The sequence below is a fragment of the Archocentrus centrarchus genome, unplaced genomic scaffold (assembly GCF_007364275.1).
Source record: "Archocentrus centrarchus isolate MPI-CPG fArcCen1 unplaced genomic scaffold, fArcCen1 scaffold_29_ctg1, whole genome shotgun sequence".
Taxonomy (NCBI): Eukaryota; Metazoa; Chordata; class Actinopteri; order Cichliformes; family Cichlidae; genus Archocentrus; species Archocentrus centrarchus.
The window spans coordinates 854,327-876,732 of record NW_022060258.1 but is presented as its reverse complement, the minus strand read 5'-3'; the positions used below and the strand labels follow the sequence as shown (position 1 = coordinate 876,732).

The window sequence follows — 22,406 nt, the reverse complement described above, 5'->3', positions numbered from 1 at the left end:
TATTTTTGTCACTGTAAACTGACTCCGCTTTCTTTTGTTGTCTGATAGTTGCTGTTGACAATTACAAGGTATAATCTAAAATTTTACTGTCACATCACATCATGTAAGTAAGTTATTTGAATTTTTTAGTTGAGAAATGATGTAGAGCTATTACAAAGAAAGTAGATCAAAATCATTTTCACAAATGGTACAACAATGCAAGAAAATAATTATCCATATTGCTTGAAAACATTAATTTAGAATCTTCTGAATATTTTAATTTAACCCTTGTCTTTCTCTTTTATAACTGGTGAGTACCAACCAGTGAACCGTAATTTCTTGAAACATTTGCATTAATCACAATATGACTTTCACAGTGCAAAGTCAATCATGCATTTGCAGGCAGACTTAAAAAAAAAAAAAAAAAACACAGCATATGTATCACTTTCACTGTTTCTCTTAGAATCAAAGTATAATGGCCTAGATCACTGTATACTTTTTAAAGTGTAAAAGAGATTGGAAATTTCGGGAAAAAATCAATCAGTGTATGATGGATTTAAGGTACAAAGCTTTTTTTAATTGGTGTTCAGAAAATTTAGCTTTGAGTATTTAAAATTATTTACACACTTGACAGTGTTTACAGATGCAAGTGTGAAATTATTGGAGAATGAAAAATTAAAACCAAGCAACAGATGGAACAGGCCAATTTGTTTTGACTTCATAGAAAGGCTGCGTGGGCTCTCAGGCAATATACCTCAACCTTTGAAAAACTGAAATTTTTGTAGTTTTCATGCCCTTTGATCTAGTTATCATTATCCTCTTCATCACTGTCCTTCATGGAAATGCCTTGCATCCCTCCTTCTTTCACTGAAGCAGTGGCTTCTTCCAAGGTTAGTCGGTTTCTCACAGTTTCATACATCTTACTGTTTAATGTAGAGTCCAGCACCCCTTGAAGGCGGAAGTCACGGTACTTTTTCTGTCACAAACAGAATAATGAGAAATGGTTAGCAAAGACATTTCTGGCTTCACAGGAATGGTGAACGTATAGAACAGTTTGTTGGTGATTAAATCCCTGGCTTTTCCAATCAGCATGTCAAAGTGTCCCTGGGCAAGATACAGATCCCCAGATTGCCCCTGTTGCATTAATCATGTGCATGATAGATAAAAGTAAGTAAAAAGCTATTGAGGTCACAATTTGTCTCATTCTTGTTGCGTTGACATTTCTGAAGATAGAAAAAGCAACAGCCATTTACAGCAGATTTTAGGAATGCCATCTGGTAGCTAATTTAGAAACGTGTCTGACTGATTGTGTTTCTTGTCCCTTTAGACCTATTTTATGTTATTTTGTTGAGCGCAGTGTAAATACAACAGATAAAACCAATTACCACAGGTACACAGTTTAAAAACAAGATCTCATCCTCATTAGTTTCCCTTGAACAGATCGATTGAAATATTTGGCAACTATAGTTACATGATGGGATATTTCCCGCTTATTATTGACTGCTGGCTTTATTTCATAAATTTAAAATAAAAGATGTTATACTGTTATCTGCATAGACACTTTTAGAGATCTTGGAGTAAATTTTGACTAGGGTATCACTTTCAATGCACATTTTAAATCAAATATGTAGGACTGCACTGCAGCAGTGGCCACAGCAGCTGATTTAAGTAGTTTAAGCATTTCTTTTTTTGTGCCATACAAATAAGCTGATCTTTAACAAGACCTTAGGATAAATACTGAGTCTGCCACACTTTTCAGGCTCCTGGAGTGGATGGACTAAATGTTTAGCTTGTTATCTGGACGTCATCCTAAACATTTTACCCACATGTACAAAGAGAACCAAGTGACCAAGACACGTCTTTCAATAAAGATATTAAACAAATATGCAAGACCGCTTTTTGCATTTGTGTAACATTTCTAAAATTAGGAGCATCCTGTCTCAGAGTGATGCTGAAAAGTTAATTCATGCATTTATTACTTCTATGCTGGGCTATTGTAATTCTTTATTATCAGGCAGTCCTAAAAGCTCCCTGAAAAGCCTTCAGCTGATTCAAAATGCTGCAGCTAGAGTACTGACAGGGACTAGAAAGAGAGAGCAGATTTCTCCCATATTGACTTCTCTTCATTGGCTCCCTTTTAAATCTAGAATTGAATTTAAAATTGTTTTTCTCACATACAAAGGCCTTGAATAATCAGGCCTCATCTTATCTTAAAGACCTCATGGTACCCTATCACCCCAATAGAGGACTTTGCTCTCAGACTGCTGGCTTAGAATAGAATGGGAGGTAGAGCCTTCAGCTTTCAAGGCCCCCGTCTGTGGAACCAGCTCCCAGTTTGGATTCAGGAGACAGACACCCTCTCTATTTTTAAGATTATGTTTGAAACTTTTAAGAGCCTTAGCCTGGTTCTGCTGGAGGTTTCTTCCTGTTAAAAGGGAGCTTTTTCTTCCCACTGTCACCAAGTGCTTACTCATAGGGGACCGTTTGATTGTTGATTGTTGGGTTTTCTCTGTAATTATCGTATGGTCTTTACCATACAATATATAGTACCTTGAGGCGACTGTTTCATGTGATTTGGCACTATATAAATAAAATTGAATTGAACTGAATCTGGGAATTGTTATAAAGCCATTTCCAAAGAATGTAAAGCCCATCATTTAACAGTGAGAAAGATTATTCAAAGTGAAAAACATTGGACTCCGTTTCCTTTTAAATATTGCTTTTTCACATGTTACACAGTCTCTTTTTTGTGTTTTGCTGTATAGCTAGGGTGGTCATACACCAGAGGAACACACAAAAACAATGTATGTTTGTCTAACAAGTGCATATAACTGACAGAAATACCACATTGTGTGTACATGAGAGAATTTCCTTTTTTTTATGATGAGTATCAAATGATGTGTGTAGAATCAGTGTAATATTGTAATGTTACCCAGTTATATTCTTGTGACTATTATATTATTTTACTTTCATTTCCACTTTCATTAAAATATTTAGCAGAAATATAAAAGTAAGCCATTCTCACCTTGACAATCCTAATAAGAATCTTCAACTGATAAACATGGAGCTGCAGGTCCATACGGTCAGTCAGCCATGCCTCTATAAGGTTCATAGTGCTGGTGTACCATTGCTATAACAAACACACAAATTACACAGTTGATGAATTCTTAATGTCTTGCAATACAATGTTTCCTGGTGCAAAACAGTGAAAAGTCCAAAGGTTCTGGCCTCCTTTTCTGCAGTTTTACAACTTGTAAAGCCATCTAGTACGGCCAATTGGATCATTTGGCAGACCAGTTTGTATGCTTAACACCCCTGATCTAAAACCAAGTGGACCACCAAGTACTAAGTCATTGGAGAACAAATACTTACTTTACTCAGTGGCATGCAAATCAATTTATAATGTTAATGTAATGTGTTTTTCTGGATTTTTGGTTGATATTCTGCCTCCTTCAAAATAAAATAAGACCATAAAAATTAAAAGACCATAAAAATTAAAGATTGCTTACAGTATGTTGTTGCATTTGGAGTATCTCTTTCATAGTGCATCATTTTTAAATAGAGTATTAAAATGAATCACACAAAAGAGACACACACTGTACTAAGATTAGCTACAGATATCTTTAGTTCACTGAGTAATGCTGAATGTAAACATGCATGACAGTGATTACTGGCACTATGGCTGTTGCTGAAATGTGTCTGGAAAGGCAATGGCATGGGATTATTCCCCATAGCTGTAAGCGCATGCCTAAATCTTTGGGTCCCTTCCATACAGTAGCTTTTCCTCAGCCTAAATGTTTAGAACAGAGCCCCTCATATTTCTGGCACATTTCTGTAGAGCACAACACTCTCATACTGGATTGTTGCACAATCCCAGTGCTAGCTGTCGGACTTGCCCTCTTGTATCACATTCAAAAATGGACCCTTCACTGAGAGGATGCAGCAGTAATCGATTCACGTTTAAATTTAGATTTTCCCTTTTGTTTAAAAACATTTTCAGTGCTATTAAATAAATGTTTTATGCTTTACTACACTCTCAAAATAAAGGCTAAAAATGCCAAGAAGTAACATCTTTTTTAAAAAATTTACAGTATGTTTGAAATACCATATACTGTAGATTCTCTTCTGAAAGAATTTGTTTTAACCACGGGTTTCTGGAAGAGCATATGTAGGCTGCCATGACAGACTGCTACTTCCGCTGTACTGTTTTATACTTCCGGTTACCCAGGAAGTTAGAGCCAGAATTAATGACAAAATTCGGTTACTTTGTGCTGTAACAGGCGGCTTTATTAGTTGGAACATGAGCTTGGATTCAACTTGTGCTGTTGTCGGCTGTCACTACATCAGTCTGTACTTTTTTTCAAATTATTTTATTCTGTAAATTTGTTCTTTTTCCCCCAAATTATACTACCCAGTTGCACATCCTATTACCGTATTTTTTCCTTATGTTTTAAGTTTTCCTTTAATGTACAGCCTCTTATTTTTTTATGTTATTTTATTTATAGTGTGACACTACAGCATACAGCCTACACAAAGCTTTAACAATGCGTGGCTTCCACATGTAAACACGTAGCAGTTAGCAGGATGACAGCTGCGTGTCTCCTCGATCACAGCCTTCAGCCAGTCCAGTGTTTCTGTTTCAGTGATCTGAACACTCTGATATCCAGATCAGTGATTTACCTTCCACGGAATAAATACATGATTTCCCTAATCAGCAATACAGGAACAGCTGACTGTCTCCGCCACTCCACTTTCCCTTAGCATGACCCATGCTAAGCGCTTAGCTTGGCCGATGCTCTGGCTTGGCTCTACAGCTGCTTTAAGGAAAAAAACATTGCCTTGTTTGTTAAACATTACTTTATTGATTTTATTGCTTTGAAGGTAATCTGGTGCTCTTATAATTACGTGATTCCTCGCCATCAACACCTTCTCGGAAAAAACAAGGTAATTGATAATGTTGATGTAGCTGACTTCAGGCCATAATTTCATGTCATTTACACAAGTGACGGGTGAGGCACTGTTACCTCGCTGCTTTTTAAAACATCCTTGCAATGTATCCACCTCCAATGTGGTACCATTTAGGCAGGTAAAAGAAACTGCAGTGTCAAAATGTTTAAATGTTTAAAAACGGCAAGTGTGTAAGCCTGCAACTTAAACAACAGCGCAAACCAAAGTAAACTACCGGCTTCCGCTATGAATTATGGGTAATGGCGTGAAGTCAGGAATACTGTGGACCTGGTGCCCAGTCCCCCATGGGAACCTTTTGCTCTATTGTGGGGTTGGGGGGGTTGGGTGGGTGCCTACTGGGGTTGGGTTGTCCCGTGCCACTGGCGGTATGCCCCAGAGTCCTGGTTGTGCCAGCTGGTGTCCTTCCTGGGCTTTGGGTCTGTTCGCTCTTCCTCAGCTCTTGCAGTGCTAGGTTGCTCGGTCTCCGTGCTGACTAGGTGGGAGGAGGATGTGCTGCCTGGCCTCTGTTCGGTTTCAACAGGAACTTTAAACACTGGTGGAGACCTTCCTCCATGTTTATGGCTCAGCACGCTAATATCCACTGCGGCTTAATCCACAGTGTTGCAGTGTTAATTTCATTGACGAAATATTTTCATCATTGTTTTCGTCAACGACCCTTTTTCTCATGACGAAAACGAGACGATAACTAAATTAAAACTACCTAAAAGGATAAAAGCGATTACGAAATTAATTGACATTTTCGTCAACGAATGAAAACGAGACGAAAATGCTTGGCAGGGACGACATCCAATCAGAACTGATTTAATTTTGTGACAGGGTGGGACAAGTTAGGAAAACATCCAATCAGAACTGATTTAACTTTGTGATAGGGCAGGACAAGTTAGGAAAACATCCAATCAAACGCATAGTTACACAAATATGCTCTAAACCCGGGAAGACCAAACTAGCCTGTGATTTGTCGTTACTTCCGATAGAACTAAGTTATGTAAACAATGTCAGCAGGGAAAAAGAGAAGAGCCGATGTATGGACACATTTGTCCTTTGACGTTGTGACAAACAAAACGATGTGTAAACCATGTGGGGTGACTATTTCGGGTAAAAACTCGACAAATCTTAAACAACATCTGCAAACCAGTCACCCAGATCTCCATGCAAAGGTAAGCATTTTAATGTCATGCAGGGTAAAGTGTTTTTCCCAGTTTAGCGTTTGTGTTTAGAGAAAATCTCCACACCGCGGTGGATTAGCCTTTATAATCTTAGTCCTGAACACTGCCCTGTACCTTTCAGAGCGTCCTGCTGTAAAACGCTCGTATTATCTCAGTAAGGTGGTGTTAATGATCAGGTGTGTGGGAAGCTGGTGAAACGCTAATTTTAATATTATTAACAATATTCCATAACTTTTGATAAATGTTTAATTTTGTGTAGGTGTGCATAATGACTAATTCAAGGGAACTGAAGAAAAGGCATTTACATTTTACACCCTTTATATTTTAGTCGACTAAATCGACTGTAGATTTAGTCTTAGACTATATTCTTAGGATAATTTCGTCGACTAAAACTAGACTAAAACTATTCAGATGACTAAATTATGACTAAAACGAAATTACATTTTCATCAAAAGACTATGACTAAAACTAAATCAAAATTTACGGTCAGAATTAACACTGCAGTGTTGATTGTAGCCACTTGGGGTTTCTGAGCTCATATAGGTTCTCATCACTGCTCTGTGTTCTGATATTTAAACTCTGGTGATGTTGGAGACTTTGATGGGAGTGAAGATAAAACACCACACCACCTTTCAACTTTTCTCTTCGTTTCTTTGTTCTTATTCATGTTTTGTTTCTGGGTTTCACTGTAGTGCATTTTGCCCTCTTTGAAAGGTAATGATAAAGCTCCATCTTTGTGTGTATTTTCCCATTATTGTTTTGGCCTGTTTACAGTGTTTTGCTGATAAGTTACTGATGTCTCTTTTAGAGTGGTCTCTAAATAAAAAAAGAAAACTGAGGAAAAAAGAAAAAAGAAACTGGTTGAGCCATATCTATCACCGCAGAAGAAATGTGTCCAGTATAGTTACAGCAGTGCAAACTCTGTGTTGCAGGAATGTACACGTATTCAGATGGTGATGCAGGAAAAACAATATCTATCTGTCTATCTATCTATCTATCTATTAGAAGGTTTAGTTATGCCAACTGGATTTCATAAGAAACTAAGTAATGCATTGTTGAATTGGAAAAAAAAATGAAAATACCACAATCCTGGTATAGTGGTACAAGTTATACATGGATGGTGGAGATCTTGGGCTTTGTTGGGAGCAGTTGTACAGTGTCGGGACAGCAACAGACAAAGTGGTAAATTGAGATGGAATTGGTGCATGGAGTCACTGACTGGTGCTTTTCCTTATATTAAAGTCTCCTTACGTCCCACACTTATGTCCCTTCTTTGTGTGTTATAGCTCCAAAAACATGAAAGAAATGTAAGCCTGAAGTATGAGGGTAGAGCAGCTGAATCTACCAAATGAGAGCGCCTTGGTTCTAGCGTCAGTTTTAAGTGACACAGTTTACTTATGACATCTTGAGCAGTGGCACTTGTGCTTAAAACCACCATTTCTGCATGGGGAGACCTTTGTTTCCTCATTTAAGCTCCCCCAGAAGCCTCTGCTGTCATCCTTCTTTGTCTCCTCAAGGTAATTTGAGGTATGATTGGCACAATCTCCCATGATAGCAGAGGGGGAATGATTTCTGGATCTCAGGACAAGACAGGGCACAAGGAAGCATATAAGCATTATGAGTAGCACCTATTTGTCATTTCTGATGAATTCTTCTATGAAGTGGATGTAATTTTAAATACTCTAATACCTACCCCCAATAACTTTAATAGGGGGGTATTTTATGGCCTTCATTCACATTTGTTTGTGTTAAAGTAACTACATTTTATGTTGGTGTGTTTTTAGTATGCCATTCAGTAAGTGGAAGGAATAGATGGAATCATTTTATACAAGCTAATGATTGAATTAAAAATAGCTCACCTAATAGCTATCCTAATCAAGACTAAGAAAACAACTGGTTTTAATTTACCAGCCATCCATCATTTACACAGGTATTACAATCTTCAAACTTAAAATTCACCAGCTGATTGGTTTAGATGAGATCTTTCTAAACACTGAGCTCTGTGAGTCACAGTGAGCTCCGAGCACAGCAGCTGCAGATGTTTCTCTGTGGGCCCTTGCTTATGTCAGCCTAATTGATGGATAACGATGAGTATAGGCTGATACTAATAGAAGCCGACTGACTTTCAACTGTCAGGGTCACAGCAGAATGGAAGAAAGGGAACAGAAATGAAGGAGGGGATATGTGTGTTTAGAGGGGAGAGAATATAAACTGCATATGATAGATTACTTAACTTAAAAGTGAAAGTAAACTATTTTCCTAAGTGTACACAAAGCATGACAGCAAAATGCCCTCAACAGTACAAGAGAACCATTGAACTGCCTCACTGTAGGGGTCAGTTATTCAGGTTATTACATGAATTTGTTATATCTTTATGACAAATGTGTCATATCTGTATATGACACAGCACAATAATATTCCAGAAATTGAGATCATTAAACTATATACTGTCTTATCCTAGCTTAAAATTTATTCAGCACACATGCATACAAAGAGTAAAATAAACCAAACAAAAAGAAGGTAAAAAAAAATGCATCTCAAAAGATTAGAGCACTGTGAAAAATTCTGTCCTCAGGTTGCTTTTACAGCCACTTTCACATTGTCTGCTTCACATATTTTTCACCTTCCTTTTGATAATACCCTATAGATTCTCTACTGGGTTCCGGTCAGATAAGTTGGATGACCAATCAAGCAAACCATTTGGTACTAGTTTTGGCACTGTGAGCATGTGCTAAACCATACTGGAAAATAAAATTGCCATCTCCATAATGTTTATCAGCATAAAGCATTACAAAATCTGCAGGTAGACACCAGCATTGACTTTTGATTTGTTGAAACACAGTGGACCAATGACCACCAACACCAGCAGAGGACATGGCACCACAAATCATTACAGACTGGAAACTTTGCACTAGACAAAAACCTTGGATTTCATGTCTCTCACTTCTTTCTTCAGAGTCTTGAACCTTGGCATGGTGACTCTTGATAAACTGAGTGTAGCCTCAATCCACACCTTGTGAAGCACTCCCAAGTTCTTGGATCAACTTTTCATCTCCCTCCCTGTTGCTTGTGCACCTTTTCCTACCATACTTTTCCCTATATGGTAGGTAAATTGTACTTATACTGTTAGTGTAGCAATTTACTCAAAATATTTTTTTAATTACTATTAGCATATTAGCGTCAAACTATTTTCATAGCCTTGGTGTCGGGATATGTTCCACAAAAGCTTTAATGTTGGGCATAACTCAAAAATTATGTGACCTAGGATGTTCAAATTCACACCATATATGCATCTATTAATGACTTTGAATCTTGTCGACTTTGACCTAAAGGTAAAGGTCAGAGGTCAGATTTTCGGAAAATGTTGTGAATGCGCTACATCAAGAACAATGTGATTTCAAATTCACACCATAAAAGCATAGTGTGCAAGCCAGACCCATGTTCATTATCAAAATGGCTACATGCTGACCAAGGTCCATCGCTGTCATGCATTTTGACTAAATTATCCTTCCCCTCCCCCTTTCCCATATTACGACTCCCAAACAGCCGAGCGTTTGCACCCACACAGGCCTCTTTCCCACCAACAGGGTTCCGGTGCCGGTGACTTAATTTGAACCGTTTGGCGGGTTTTCCACCGCGGAAGCACTCGGTGCTCAGCTGAAAAACGGGTTCAATTCCAGCCCCACAAACTAGCTGGTCTCGAACCAAGGACGCATGTCGAAAGCGGCAGAGGGGCGTGACTCTGCCGTCTCAACATCAAGTGTTCTACCGTATTACATGAGAAAAGGGAAGCAATTTTCACGGCTATGAATTAGGTTGGGCTCTAAGGCTGAACTTGCTGCTTTGTATCAGTTCATATCACAGATAAAAGGACACAAAGTGCGTACTTGTCGACTTGCTCTAATCGCTGTCTGTGTTTCCCTCTGTGCTGCACACAGATGCTGCAGTAGTTTGCTTTGGACCGTAAAATGTATTTACAGCACAAGAAAGGGGAGCGTGTTCTCCCACGTTTGTACGCTTCGGCTTCCGTGTCCAGACGAGGACCCGCCCACACTCATATGTAAAGGAGCAGTTCACAGAAACGCGGTGGGAACGCAGGTCCGTTCTTAAGCGTTTCGCCGGTTCATTGGGAACAGCATTAGCACTGGCACACGAACCGGCTCCTCGGCGGTGGGAAAGTAGCATCAGTGGTGCTCTTATTTGATTCAGATACTGAATTTCTGATTTTCATGAGCTATGAGTTGGACTGAAGAAAACTGAAACAAAAAAGGGTTGATATATAATATAGAATATATGAAAGTTTAACTTTTTGAATTAAATTAGGAAAAATTCATTTTCATGATATTCAAATTTTTTTGGAGGGCGTTGTGTGATTATGGCTAGTTTCAGTAGTAACTATGAATAAGACTGAGACACAAGTGTTTGAAATAAATCTTTCGAAAAATTCAGTTCATTTGGAAAACTGTAGGACAGTTCACATTTCCCCAAATGCTTCTTTGCCGCTGGTGAGCACAAAGTGGGTATGACCCACAGAGCCACAATATACATTATTAAAGAAAATGTACCATACATGTGACAGTATGGTACATGACATAGCTGAGTACCACAAAACTATTCAGTAATATGTGTTAGTTTTTAAAGATAAAAAACCCTGACCATAACCTCTTTTGTTTTTCAGACTTGCTGAGGCGGTAAGATGATGAAGAGATCAGGTCAAGCTCAGTGAATGAGAACATGGGTTACAGAAAAGATCGTTGTGCTAAAGCAGTGCTGGGGTGAATAAGTGAGGCAACCTGGTGCCAACAGCTTCCTATCTGTCACTGTGTGCCTGTGAAGGCATCAGGGAGGCAGCAGGCCTGTGATCTCGCCCCAAGCACAACCCCCCACTGAGAGGCCAGGCCTGGAGTGACTGATCCACTGACTGGCTGCTCTCGACATCACCCGCCCCTCCTTCACTTCTCCCTTTTCATTAGACTTTGCACTGTGCAACACAGCTCCCATCTGCAGCCATTTTTGCAGCAGCCATTTTGTGTCTGTTCTGTTTTAGTTCTCCTAATGTTATATAAAAAAGGGACTTGACAGTTATGTCACAAGACTTCTTGCTGCCACGACTAGCATTTTGGAGGTCTGTCAGGGACATCTGGTGTATACAAATGGTTGTGAGTTTCATCAGATTTAATATCTTTTTAATGCCAAATTGAATTGAATACCAATTTTATCATTCTGACAAAAAGTGACTGGTTTAAAGTTCCAGAGAAAAATACAAAATATTTAAGACCAAAAACAAAGATTTAATTGTGTTCAAATTGTATGTTGCATAAATTTCACAAGTTTTTGGGGCTGACTGTCCCTGGCTTATCCAATCTGCAAGTGTCCTCAGGCATGAAACTGAACCCCAAGTTGCTCCAAATGCATCTATTGGAGTGTGAGCGAGTGATTGTTAGATTAAAAGTGCTAAGGCAATGAAAAAAGCACGTTTGATTGAGGCTTATGTTAAGAAAGAAAATATCAGTTTATCATCTGTGTTGTTTTTAGAAAATCTCTAAAAAAAAAAAATGGTCAGACTGTTTTATATTTCACAGTACACTAATATTTGGTGAATTTCCCTTAGCAAGTTGCACCTTGACCAGACACTTTTGGTAGCTGTCACCAAACCTCAGGCATAATCCTGGCTGGCTATTTGACCATTCTTATTGGCAGAATTGGTAGGGTTCATTTAAATTGGTTGGTTTCCTGACACAGCCCTGGCTTTTAAGCACAGCCACAAATTTTCAATAGGGTTGAGGTCAAGGCTTTGGGAAGGCCATTCCACAAGCTTTATGTTAGCTTTAATTCCAAAACCGCTTTTAAAGTCCGTTTGGGATCAGTGCCATTAATGTCCTGTTGGAGCGCCCAACTGTGCCCATGTTTATCCATCTAACTGTTGATTTGAGGGGAAGGCAAAGAATTTAGAGGTAGCCCTCCCTCTTTATTATCCCATCCACTTGGTGCAATGCAATAGCACGGCTGGCAGCAAAACAGCCCCAGAACTTGATGCTACCACCATCATGCTTCAAGTTAGTACAGTATTATTAGTTTTGAGACATCACCTTTTCTCCTCCAAATATACCTCTTGTGATTATGGCCAAAAGCTTAAGCTTTGTCTTATCTGACCATAAAACCTTTCTCCAAAAGACATTCGATTATCTCAATACCTTGACAATAGTGTTCCATCCTCACTGAGTCCAACTCTGGATATAGTGTTTTCTCCAAAAAACAAAGCCTCAAATCAGAAGTGCTTGACTCCCTGGAATAACTCACAAACGAGTGCCTTAAAATTAATAACCCATAAGCTGGAGAAAAAATGTCATCTCACTAATTTAGAAGAGCTTAATTTAGCCAGGAGAAAGAATTTGTTGCTCTAGAAAAAGTAAAAAAAAAGTCCTCTGGAAAGCCAGGACATCTTACTGTTCATTACTGATTGAAGAAAATAAAAACAACCCCAGGTTTCTTTTCAACACTACAGCCAGGCTGACAAAGAGCTCTGTTGAGGCAAGTATTCCTTTAACCTTAACTAGTAATGACGTTATGAAATTTGTCAAAAATTCATTTTGTAACTTTAACCATTAGAAAAAAATGATGCTTATACCACGTTTAACACATTAACCCATTCACACCCATTCATACAAGCACTTCTATGTGTAACTAAGCTAAGTGCTTTTACTGTTTAACATTCACACACCAACACTTGCATCGCACACTGTAACAAATGGCTGTAAAAACTACAGCATGATAATACAGTAAGGCGGCTGTATTTTGAAAATACAGCTCTTTGCTGTGAACTGAAATGTGTCTGAAAAGAATATCGAATTTAATTGGCCCGCTGGATCAGTGCATAGCTGTACTGTAAATTTTAAATGTACTGTTGCATTGTGGGATATTTACCGGTTGGAGGTGAATGTTCACGGCTAGTGAGTGGGACCAACAAGGATTTTCACCAGGTAAGTACTTTTTTAACATTTAACATTTTAATTGCAGTTTTGTGTCTGTTAGTGGACAAAAAAATATTTTATGTGGTGAGCTACTCTCGCTTCTATCACAGTCTTCTAGCTAGCGGTTGATCGCCAGGCGCTGCGCCTTGCTGAGGCTGCTATTATCGCTGCTTCCCCTCTATCATTTCACCACAATTTGCAGTCTACCACAGAGCACGGGCAGTTTCATTAAAAATGTGCATGTTTGATTTTGCTACGGTTGATTATTTAAAATCCTCAACACACATCTTTTGCTTCGGTGTTTCGTTTTAACTCTGCAGCTCAGGTGTCTCCATGTAAGCAAAGCATTTCATCCACATTAGTTCTCCGTCACTGCGACGGATTTCCATCATTTGGAAAAACTACCCATTAACACGAGTGGATCACCGCTGACAAGTTTTCCCACTGCTCTGTGCTGTGTTGTGCAGAGAATGTCAACTGTTATTTTGTCTTTACTTCAGCTGTAGCCACCTCAGCGATCACTATAACCACAGTTTGCTAGCGGGGGCAGCCATTAGCACTAGCGATTCATGCCAAATGATGTGCAAACTGCAGTAGCTGATGAAAAAAGCCCACTCCCACCTGACCTGTTTCTCCACCTGACCTGATTAGAATTCCAGTTGATGAAATGAGGAAGAATGGGGAAAAAAAATCCAACTGTTGTACATTTTTGTCTTAGGTAATCTTATGTTGTGATGTTGCTTTTACAGAGGTGTGCTACTTGAAGGAACACACAACCTGCCGCCAGGTCCACAACTCATTGCTTTTGGCAAGTACAACATATGCACAATGCACTCTTCAAGGTGTCTCACTGTATCTCCCATCCCTCTGTCTATAGACAAATGGATTGAAGATACAGTGGGATATTGCCATCTTACTGTATCTGCAACCCTAGGTATATAGACAGAGGGATACATCCTCTTTGTCTCTGTCTGACATATTATATGGACAGGGACAGAGGGGTGGGAGCAGTGACGTGCAGTCAGGGGAGGCAGGTGAGGCACGGCCTCACCTGTCATCGTGGAAATATAAAATTAAAAAATAAATTAAATGGTTATATTCATTCAGTGATTTGTATTTTAAAGTTCTTTTCCATTTAACTACACCATTTTTAGATTAGTTTTTTCAAAATCGCTGAATTTTCGCATTTGCCGGTCAAATATTAAGAGACGAACGGTGAGGCACCAGCTCGGCGAGCCGCACCACGGATTGCGCAATCCGTGGTGCGGCTCAGTATAGTCATTGCCAATGACTACTAACTGTGCTGGCATGCTATGCAGTGAGACCGGATTACTTTCCCTTTGCATGTGGCTATTAAAATGTTCTAACACTTTTACTATATGAACTAAATTTCCATATTTTAGCTGGTGTATATAATGCACAGTTTTTTTTTTTGTTTTTTCATTAACAACTGTATGTGTGTGTAATGCATTCTTGTGTTGAGCGATCATGAAACTGCTGCGAAGAGACACTAGGTGAGGCACGCAGTTCTCGTGCCTCATGGTAGGGGGCGCTGGTGATCCCAGGGACTCTACGACTCCTCGGCGGCAAGCTACCATAAACAGTTAGCAAGGCCAGTTAGTTTTTCCTGTTGCTTGGCCTTATGTTCAACATGGAAGATTACATAACTCAACTGAAAGAATTTTCTAAACTGGACTTTCAATCGAAGCAGAAGATAATAATTAAAGGAAGACCAACACCGGAGCTAAAAGGTTTGCTTCAGACTATGTTAATGTTAAACAAAACAACTGTTGCCAGTCAAATGGTGAATAAGCTATATGTTTGTAAATCTGATGTGATGACGTCAGTGCCTCACCAGTCACGACCCTCACCGCACGTCACTGGGTGGGAGATACAGCCCTCTGTCACTGAGACAGGGATGCATCTGCCTCCCCTCTGTCTATAGAAATGTCTCTCTGTAACTGAACATTAAATTAAAATGAAAACTAATCTCAGTGACTACTGTTATTTTTTCAGGAGACAGCTTTACTTTTCATCAGTGGATGATAAGCATCGAGGGTGAAATTTTTTGTGAGGACGTTCAACCTGTGTTCCAGGCTGGTCTTGCAGCACTTTTTGCCACTTTCTATATTTTTTAACCTTGAGTATCCAGAGGAGGCAATATGCACACTGGATTTTTTTCAAAGGTGAGAACTAATTCAGTAATGCCTTTACTAAACATATTTGGTAGTTCACAAGCATCTAATCTAAAAAGGCAACATGTACCTTAAAATAAAGAAAAGGGTAGTTTTGAACACTGAGCTATATGTCTCCCATCTGTTTTTAAGTGATTCATAGGCCTCAACCCTGAAAGGGGAACAAAAGCTGCAAAGGAAAAGTAACTTCACAAGCGACAGGACGACTCGTGCAAAAGAAAAAGACAGCAGTGAACCCACATGTCTCGACTGCAGAGGCTGCCGACCCAGGTGGATGGGCTGACCAGAATGGTACAGACTCAGACTCAAAGCCTGATGAACCTGAGCCGTAGACTTGGGGAGTAGCAGGTGAGAGGGGTTCGATCTGGAGATAAGGTACGGTTCTGCTCAGTGAGGACGGTAACTAATGAATTTGGATTATTGGATTTATTGAATGGTTTCCCAGTGAGACTGAAGGCTGTTGAAAAAACAAGCAGCCTGTTCCAAAACAACACCTGCATTATCAGAATTCGGCTCCCTAGCCGGCCTTGGCTGGCAATCATATCTCCCCAGAACTATGTGTGAAGGCCGCTATCCCCCTCAGCCCTCTCTGTGATTTGTGAAGCTGGATCTGGTGTACCAAGGCTGCTGATGAACTTCCATCACTATCAGCAAACTGTTTGCCTGGGAGCTGGCATCTGGGCTCCACAATGCCCCCACCCTCTCGTCTCCGTCTGCGTCCCCTCCTGACCCTGACCCTACCCACCATACTGCTATCCCGGCTTTATATGTGCAATATGCTTTTTGCTGAGGTGTTTTTTGGAACCTCGTAAGGTGTTCTTTATGAACACAGTATGAGATGATTTTTTGAACCTAACTATCCCAGTGTATCTCTTTCTGTCTCTCTGCTAAAGGTAGCGCCGTTGTGAAACGGTTGCATGACCTCAGACATCTGTCCCCCCCTGTCTGTGTTATGTTTTTGTTTTGGATGGATGTTCTGTTAACTGCAATTTCCCCATTTGTGGGACTAATAAAGGCATTCTTGATTCTTGATTCTTGATTCTTGACTCTCCTCTGCAAGTTCACCACCAGAGGAACTTCTAAAATGGTAAGATTACACATTTACATACAGTCTGTTCTCTCTCTGTGCTCTTTGTTTTTTACTCTAATTGTCCTCCTGTCCATGAGATGGAGGAGGACAGTTAGAGTAAAAACACTCTTTCCCTCTCTCTGACGGTCTCTCTCTCTTTCTGTCCATCTCTCCCTTTCTGTCTCTTTCTCCACCTCCATCTCTGTGTCTGTCCTGTCCATTCATAACAGACAAGAGAACAGCTACAATGAGGGAAGGTCAGAGAAAGAGTGTCAGTCCACCAAATCTGTCCTCCTCATCCTGTCCGTCTTTAACTGACATAAATGCAGTTTAATGTGAAATATGTATATTTCATGTGTTAAATAAAACATTTTTCCTTTCATTATCTTCTAGCAACCCTTTGATGATTTCAGGAGGTGTTCAGGACTAAGCCCCACTCAGCACTCATTCATGATGGTTTGGTTTGGCTGTTCACTAAGTTTTAAACTAGCTCAAATGTTAAAGATGTTACTGTTAGGGTTCTTATGTGTTCAAAAATATGTAACTTCAGTATTTGACAGTGCTGGATTCCTTCCTTCAAAAGGGAAAAGGACAAAGACATTTAGAGTTTTGATTCTGGAGGTTTTACATTAAAAAAACTTAAACATTGTTATGCCTTTGTTTGACAGGCGGTTTGTTTGGAAATTTTGACCCTTTGGCACTTTTATTTTAAAGGTTATTTAATTTGTTATATACAATGTAATTTTACCATGGGGGTTATGCATTTAAAAAATGCATCAATTCATATTGTTTTTAGATCAAATCTTGTCGGAGTACTTTTACACTTTGCTTGTGAAGCTTTTTTGACTTGCATGTAAAAGCAAATGTTGCTGTTGCAAAACATGTCATATTTTGTTATCCTTCAGTTTGTTTTAAATTGACAATGAATTAAAGCGATTTTAAAATATATTGTTTTTTTATTTGCTTGAAATTAGAAAAATCACTCATATTTATTGGGAGTTTGGTAAATTAGGTTACAAGTTAACATTTTAACTTTTAACAGTTAGGAATAGCCAAAGTATGCAGAGTTCAATTACTGTTGAAATTACAGTTTATGGTGCCTCCTAAACTACTGTAAAATGAAATAACTTTTACTGTAATTCTGTCACAGGATTACTGTAATTTTATTACATTAAAAATTTAATGAAATTACAGTAACCCTGTATTACAGTACATAGTACAATTACAGTAAAATTGTGATAAAATTACAGTAAAATTGTAAAAAAATTACAGTAAAGCTAACAGAATTACAGTAAAACTAATAGAATTGCAGCAAAACTGTAATAAAATTATGGTAAAATTAATAAAATTACAGTAAGTTTACTGTAAAAATTACTGTAACTGGCTGCCAACCCTGCTGCCAGTAATTTACTGTAAATTTCATTCATTACACACAGACTGATATATTTCAAATGTTTATTTCTTTTAATTTTGATGATTATAACTGACAACTAATGAAAACCCCAAATTCAGTATCTCAGAAAATTAGAATATTACTTAAGAAAATACCAAAAAAAAAAAAAAATTTTTAGAAATTTTGGCCAACTAAAAAGTATGAACATGCAAAGTATGAGCATGTACAGCACTCAATACTTAGTTGGGGCTCCTGTTGGCTGGATTGCTACAGCAATATGGCGTGGCATGGAGTCGATCAGTCTGTGGCATTGCTCAGGTGTTATGAGAGCCCAGGTTGCTCTGATAGTGGCCTTCAGCTCTTCTGAATTGTTGGGTCTGGTGTATCGCATCTTCCTCTTCACAATAGCCGATAGATTTTCAATGGGGTTTAGGTCAGGCGAGTTTGCTGGCCAATTAAGAACAGGGTCCTTAAACCAGGTACTGGTAGCTTTGGCACTGTGTGCAGGTGCCAAGTCCTTTTGGAAAATGTGTCTCCATAAAGTTGGTCACCAGCAGGAAGCATGAATTGCTCTAAAACTTCCTAGTACATGGTTGCGTTGACCTTGGACCTCAGAAAACACAGTGGACCAACACCAGCAGATGACATGGCACCCCAAACCATCACAGACTGTGGAAACTTTACACTGGACCTTAAGTAACATGGATTCTTTGCCTCTCCACTCTTCCTCCAGACTTTGGGACCTTGATTTCCAAAGGAAATGCAACATTGACTTTGGTCAGAGAACATAACTTTGGAGCACTCAGCAGCAGTCCAGTCCTTTTTGTCTTTAGCCCAGGCGAGACAGATCTGATGCTGTCTCTTGTTCAAGAGTGGCTTGACACGAGGACTGCGACAGCTGTAACCCATGTCTGCATATGGCTGTGCGTGGTAGTTCTTGAAGCAGTGACTCCAGCTGCAGTCCACTCTTTGTGATTCTCCCCCACATTTTTGAATGGTTTTGTTTCACAATCCTCTCCAGGGTGCAGTTATCCCTATTGCTTCTAATTTTTTTTTTCTATCACATCTTTTCCTTCCCTTCGCTTCTCTATTAGTGTGCTTGGACACAGAGCTCTGTGAACAGCCAGCCTCTTTTGCAATGACCTTTTGTGTCTTGCCCTCCTTGTGCAAGGTGTCAAAGGTCATCTTTTGGACAGCTGTAAAGTCAGCAGTCTTCCCCGTGATTGTGTAGGCTACAGAACTAGACGGAGAGACAATTTAAAGGCTTTTGCAGGTGTTTTGAGTTAATTAGCTGGTTAGAGTGTGGCACCAGGTGTCTTCAATATTGAACCTTTTCACAATATTCTAATTTTTCTGAAATAAATTACTGAAATAAATCAACTTTTTCATGATATTCTGATTTTATGACCAGCACCTATATACATGCTTACCTTAGGCAGTATTATTAGAAGACACAGCATACATTTTCATTGCTATGCAGATGATACACAGCTTTATCTATCCATGAAGCCAGATGACACACATCAATTAGTTAAATTGCAGGAACATCTTAAAGACACAATGACCTCTAATTTCAGATAAAACTGAAGTTATCGTACTTGGCCCTGCAAATCTTAGAAACATGGTGTCTAACCAGAGATTTACTCTGCATGACATTTCCTTGGCCTCCAGCAACACTGTGCGGACATTTGTAATCATTTTTGACCAGGATATGTAGGAGTGCTTTCTTGCATTTGTGCAATATCTCCAAAATTAGAAACATCCTGTCTCAGAGTGATGCTGAAAAAATAGTTTCATGGATTTATTACTTCCAGGAATTTAAAATTAATCAGGCTGCATCTTACCTTAAAGACCTCATAGTACCATATCCCCCGAATAGAGCACGTCCCTCTCAGACTGCAGGCTTACTTGTGGTTCCTGGGTATTAAAAAGTTGAATGGGAGGCAAAGCCTTCAGCTCTCAGGCCCCCTCTTCTGTGGAATGAGCTCCCAGTTTAGATTTGGGAGACAGACACCTTCTCTGTTTTTAATATTAGGCTCAAAACTTTTCTTTTTGATAAAGCTCACAGTTAGGACCGGATCAGATGACCCTGAATACATCCTTAGTTACACAGCAATAGGCCTATTCTCCTGGGGCCTTTCCATGATGCGCTGAACATTTCTTGTTCACACATAATTTCACTATTATTCATCTCTGGCTTTCTTCTACAGTTGTCTTTTGTTCTGTCTCCCTCTCCTCACTGCCGTGATCTGCCGTCACAGGATGGGGGTTGCTGGATGGGGTTGCTGGTGTTGGTCCACTGTGTTTTCAGGTTTCTTTCTGTTAAAAGGGAGTTTTTCCTTCCCATTGTCACCAAGTGCTTGATCATAGGGTGTCATCTGATTGCAGGGGTTTTCTCTGTATTACTGTAGGGTCTGTATCTTACAAAATAAAATGTCTTGAGGCGACTGCTTTTGTGATTTGGTGCTATAAACAAGATTGAAATAATTAGGCAGCTTGCTTATATGAACAGCTGTAAATCACAGTCAACCATGTCACTATGCAGTATGAGTCAAAAGTTTTGACAGACCTTCTCATTCAATGTTTTTCTTTTTTTCCTACATTGTAAATTAATAGTGAAATCATCCGGACTATGAAAGAACACACAAGGAATCATGTACTAAACTTAGAAGTGTTAAACAAACCAAAAAATGCTTTAGATTTTAGATACTTCAAAGGAGGCACCTTTTGCTTTGATTACAGCTTTTCACACTCTTTGGCATTTTCTCAATCAGCTTCATGAGATAATCACCTGAAATGGTTTTCCAACAGTCTTGAAGGACTTCCCAGAGGTGCTGAGCACTTGTTGGCTGCATTGCCTTCCCTGTGCAGTCCAACTCATCCCAAACCATATCAATTAGGTTTAGATCAGGTGATTGTGAGTGTCATCAGAAAGGCACGCCAATACCATCACACTTTCGTGGGCATATGTCATGATTGGGAACTACATATGCAGGAACCATCCACTCACCTTTTCTGCGTCTTACAAAGACATGGCATTTGGAGCCAAAAATCTCAAATTTGTTGAGGTCTGGTGTAATGACCAGATTCATGCAGTCTGAACAGTTGATGTTGAGATGTGTGTGCTACTTGAACTCTGTGAAGCATTTAGGTGGGCTCTTATCTGGAGTGCTGTTAACCTGCGGTTTCTGAGGCTGGTAATTCTGATGAGCTTATTCTGTGCAACAAAGGTAAGTCTTAGTCTTCCTTTCCTGGGGCGGTCCTGTTAAGAGCCAGTTTCATCATAACCTTTTATGGTCTTTGTGACTGCACTTGAGGAAACTTTCAAAGTTCTTGAAATTTTTCGGATTGACTGACCTTCATTTCTCAACACTTTATTTACCACGAACCCACTGTTTGGCCCGTGAACCTGAATAATGCCACCATTCCTGGACTTCAGGTGATAATTACTGTAATAACCATATATTGGATGTGAAGCACAATTTATCAGCATTAAGAAACAGTTTGAATTTTTCCGATAGGACAAACGGTTGCATAATTACAGCAATTCAAAGTGTGTTTGATTAGAGGTTTCAGCGGTGATACGCTCAACATTAGCCAGCTGTTCACGGCAAGTAAGGGCAGGTAACAGGTGTATCGGCATCGATCACCTACTGTTAAAGGGTTAAAGCAATGATGGACTGTTGTTTTTCTTTTTTTAGTTGAGTAGTTCTTGCGATAATATGGATTAAAAAAAATTACTCAAATAGGGCTATTCACTGTATACCAACTCTACCTCTTCACAACACAACTGATGGTCTCAAAGACATTAAGAGGGCAAGAAATGCAAGAAATCAACTCTTGATAAGGCACTGCTGTTAACTGAAAGCCATTCCAGGTGACTACCTCATAAAGCTGACTGAGACATGTAAAGCTGTCATCTAAGCAAGAGATGCCTACTTTGGAGAATATAAAATATAAAACACATTCTGGTTTGTTTAACACTTTTTGTGTACTAAACAATTCCATATGTATTTCTTCACAGTTTGGATGACTTCAGTGTTAATCTACAATGTAGAAAAAAAATTTAACAATGAAAAATACACTGAATTAGAAGGTATGCCCAAACTTTTGACTGATACTGTATTTAATGAGTTTGAAGCCCTTACTTTATATAATTTCTGGAACAATTTTTTCACTTTCGCTAATACACAACTATCTGAGCTATGTGCTTCTAAACAAAAACATGTCATAGCCAGTTTATCTTCAAACCATCTGGACAAGGTGATGGCTCTTCAGAGGAGTATCAAGGCATTTTGGCATTCACATGTTGATAAACTTGAAAACCACTTGGACTAAGCTTGTCAAATGAACAGTGATAGCCCCTCTTGCTTTGTTTCTCTTGCCAGGAGATAACAAAAGAAAATTATCAGAAGAAGCTAATTCACCCAAGCTCTGTTTTTTTAGGCTGCATGGGGATCAGCAGGGGGCTAGCACTTGCAGACAGCCAAAACAAGCGTAATATGGCTCTGCATACATAATGCCATAACCCAACAGGGATCAGAATCTGTGACATTCTAACGAGTTCCATCTGAATCAAGGGCCCCCATTCCCTCAACCACCTTGTCTGTGTGTGTGCATTTGTATGTGTTTTGTCACCTCACAACATACTGATGAACCTCTGCC

General features: G+C 39.3%; 1 protein-coding gene across 1 annotated transcript in view; it reads right to left on the bottom strand.

Annotated features, from left to right (window-relative positions):
- Positions 1-387: 387 nt before the first annotated feature.
- cadpsa (Ca2+-dependent activator protein for secretion a) overlaps positions 388-22,406 on the bottom strand; it is a 479,373-nt gene continuing 457,354 nt past the window's right edge. Inside the window, exons 27-28 of the mRNA XM_030723859.1 lie at positions 3,005-3,109; positions 388-955 (exon numbers count right to left, since the gene is read on the bottom strand). Of these exons, the coding sequence (XP_030579719.1) occupies positions 782-955; positions 3,005-3,109 (279 nt within the window). The 3' untranslated portion in view covers positions 388-781. The remainder of the gene's footprint in view (positions 956-3,004; positions 3,110-22,406) is intronic.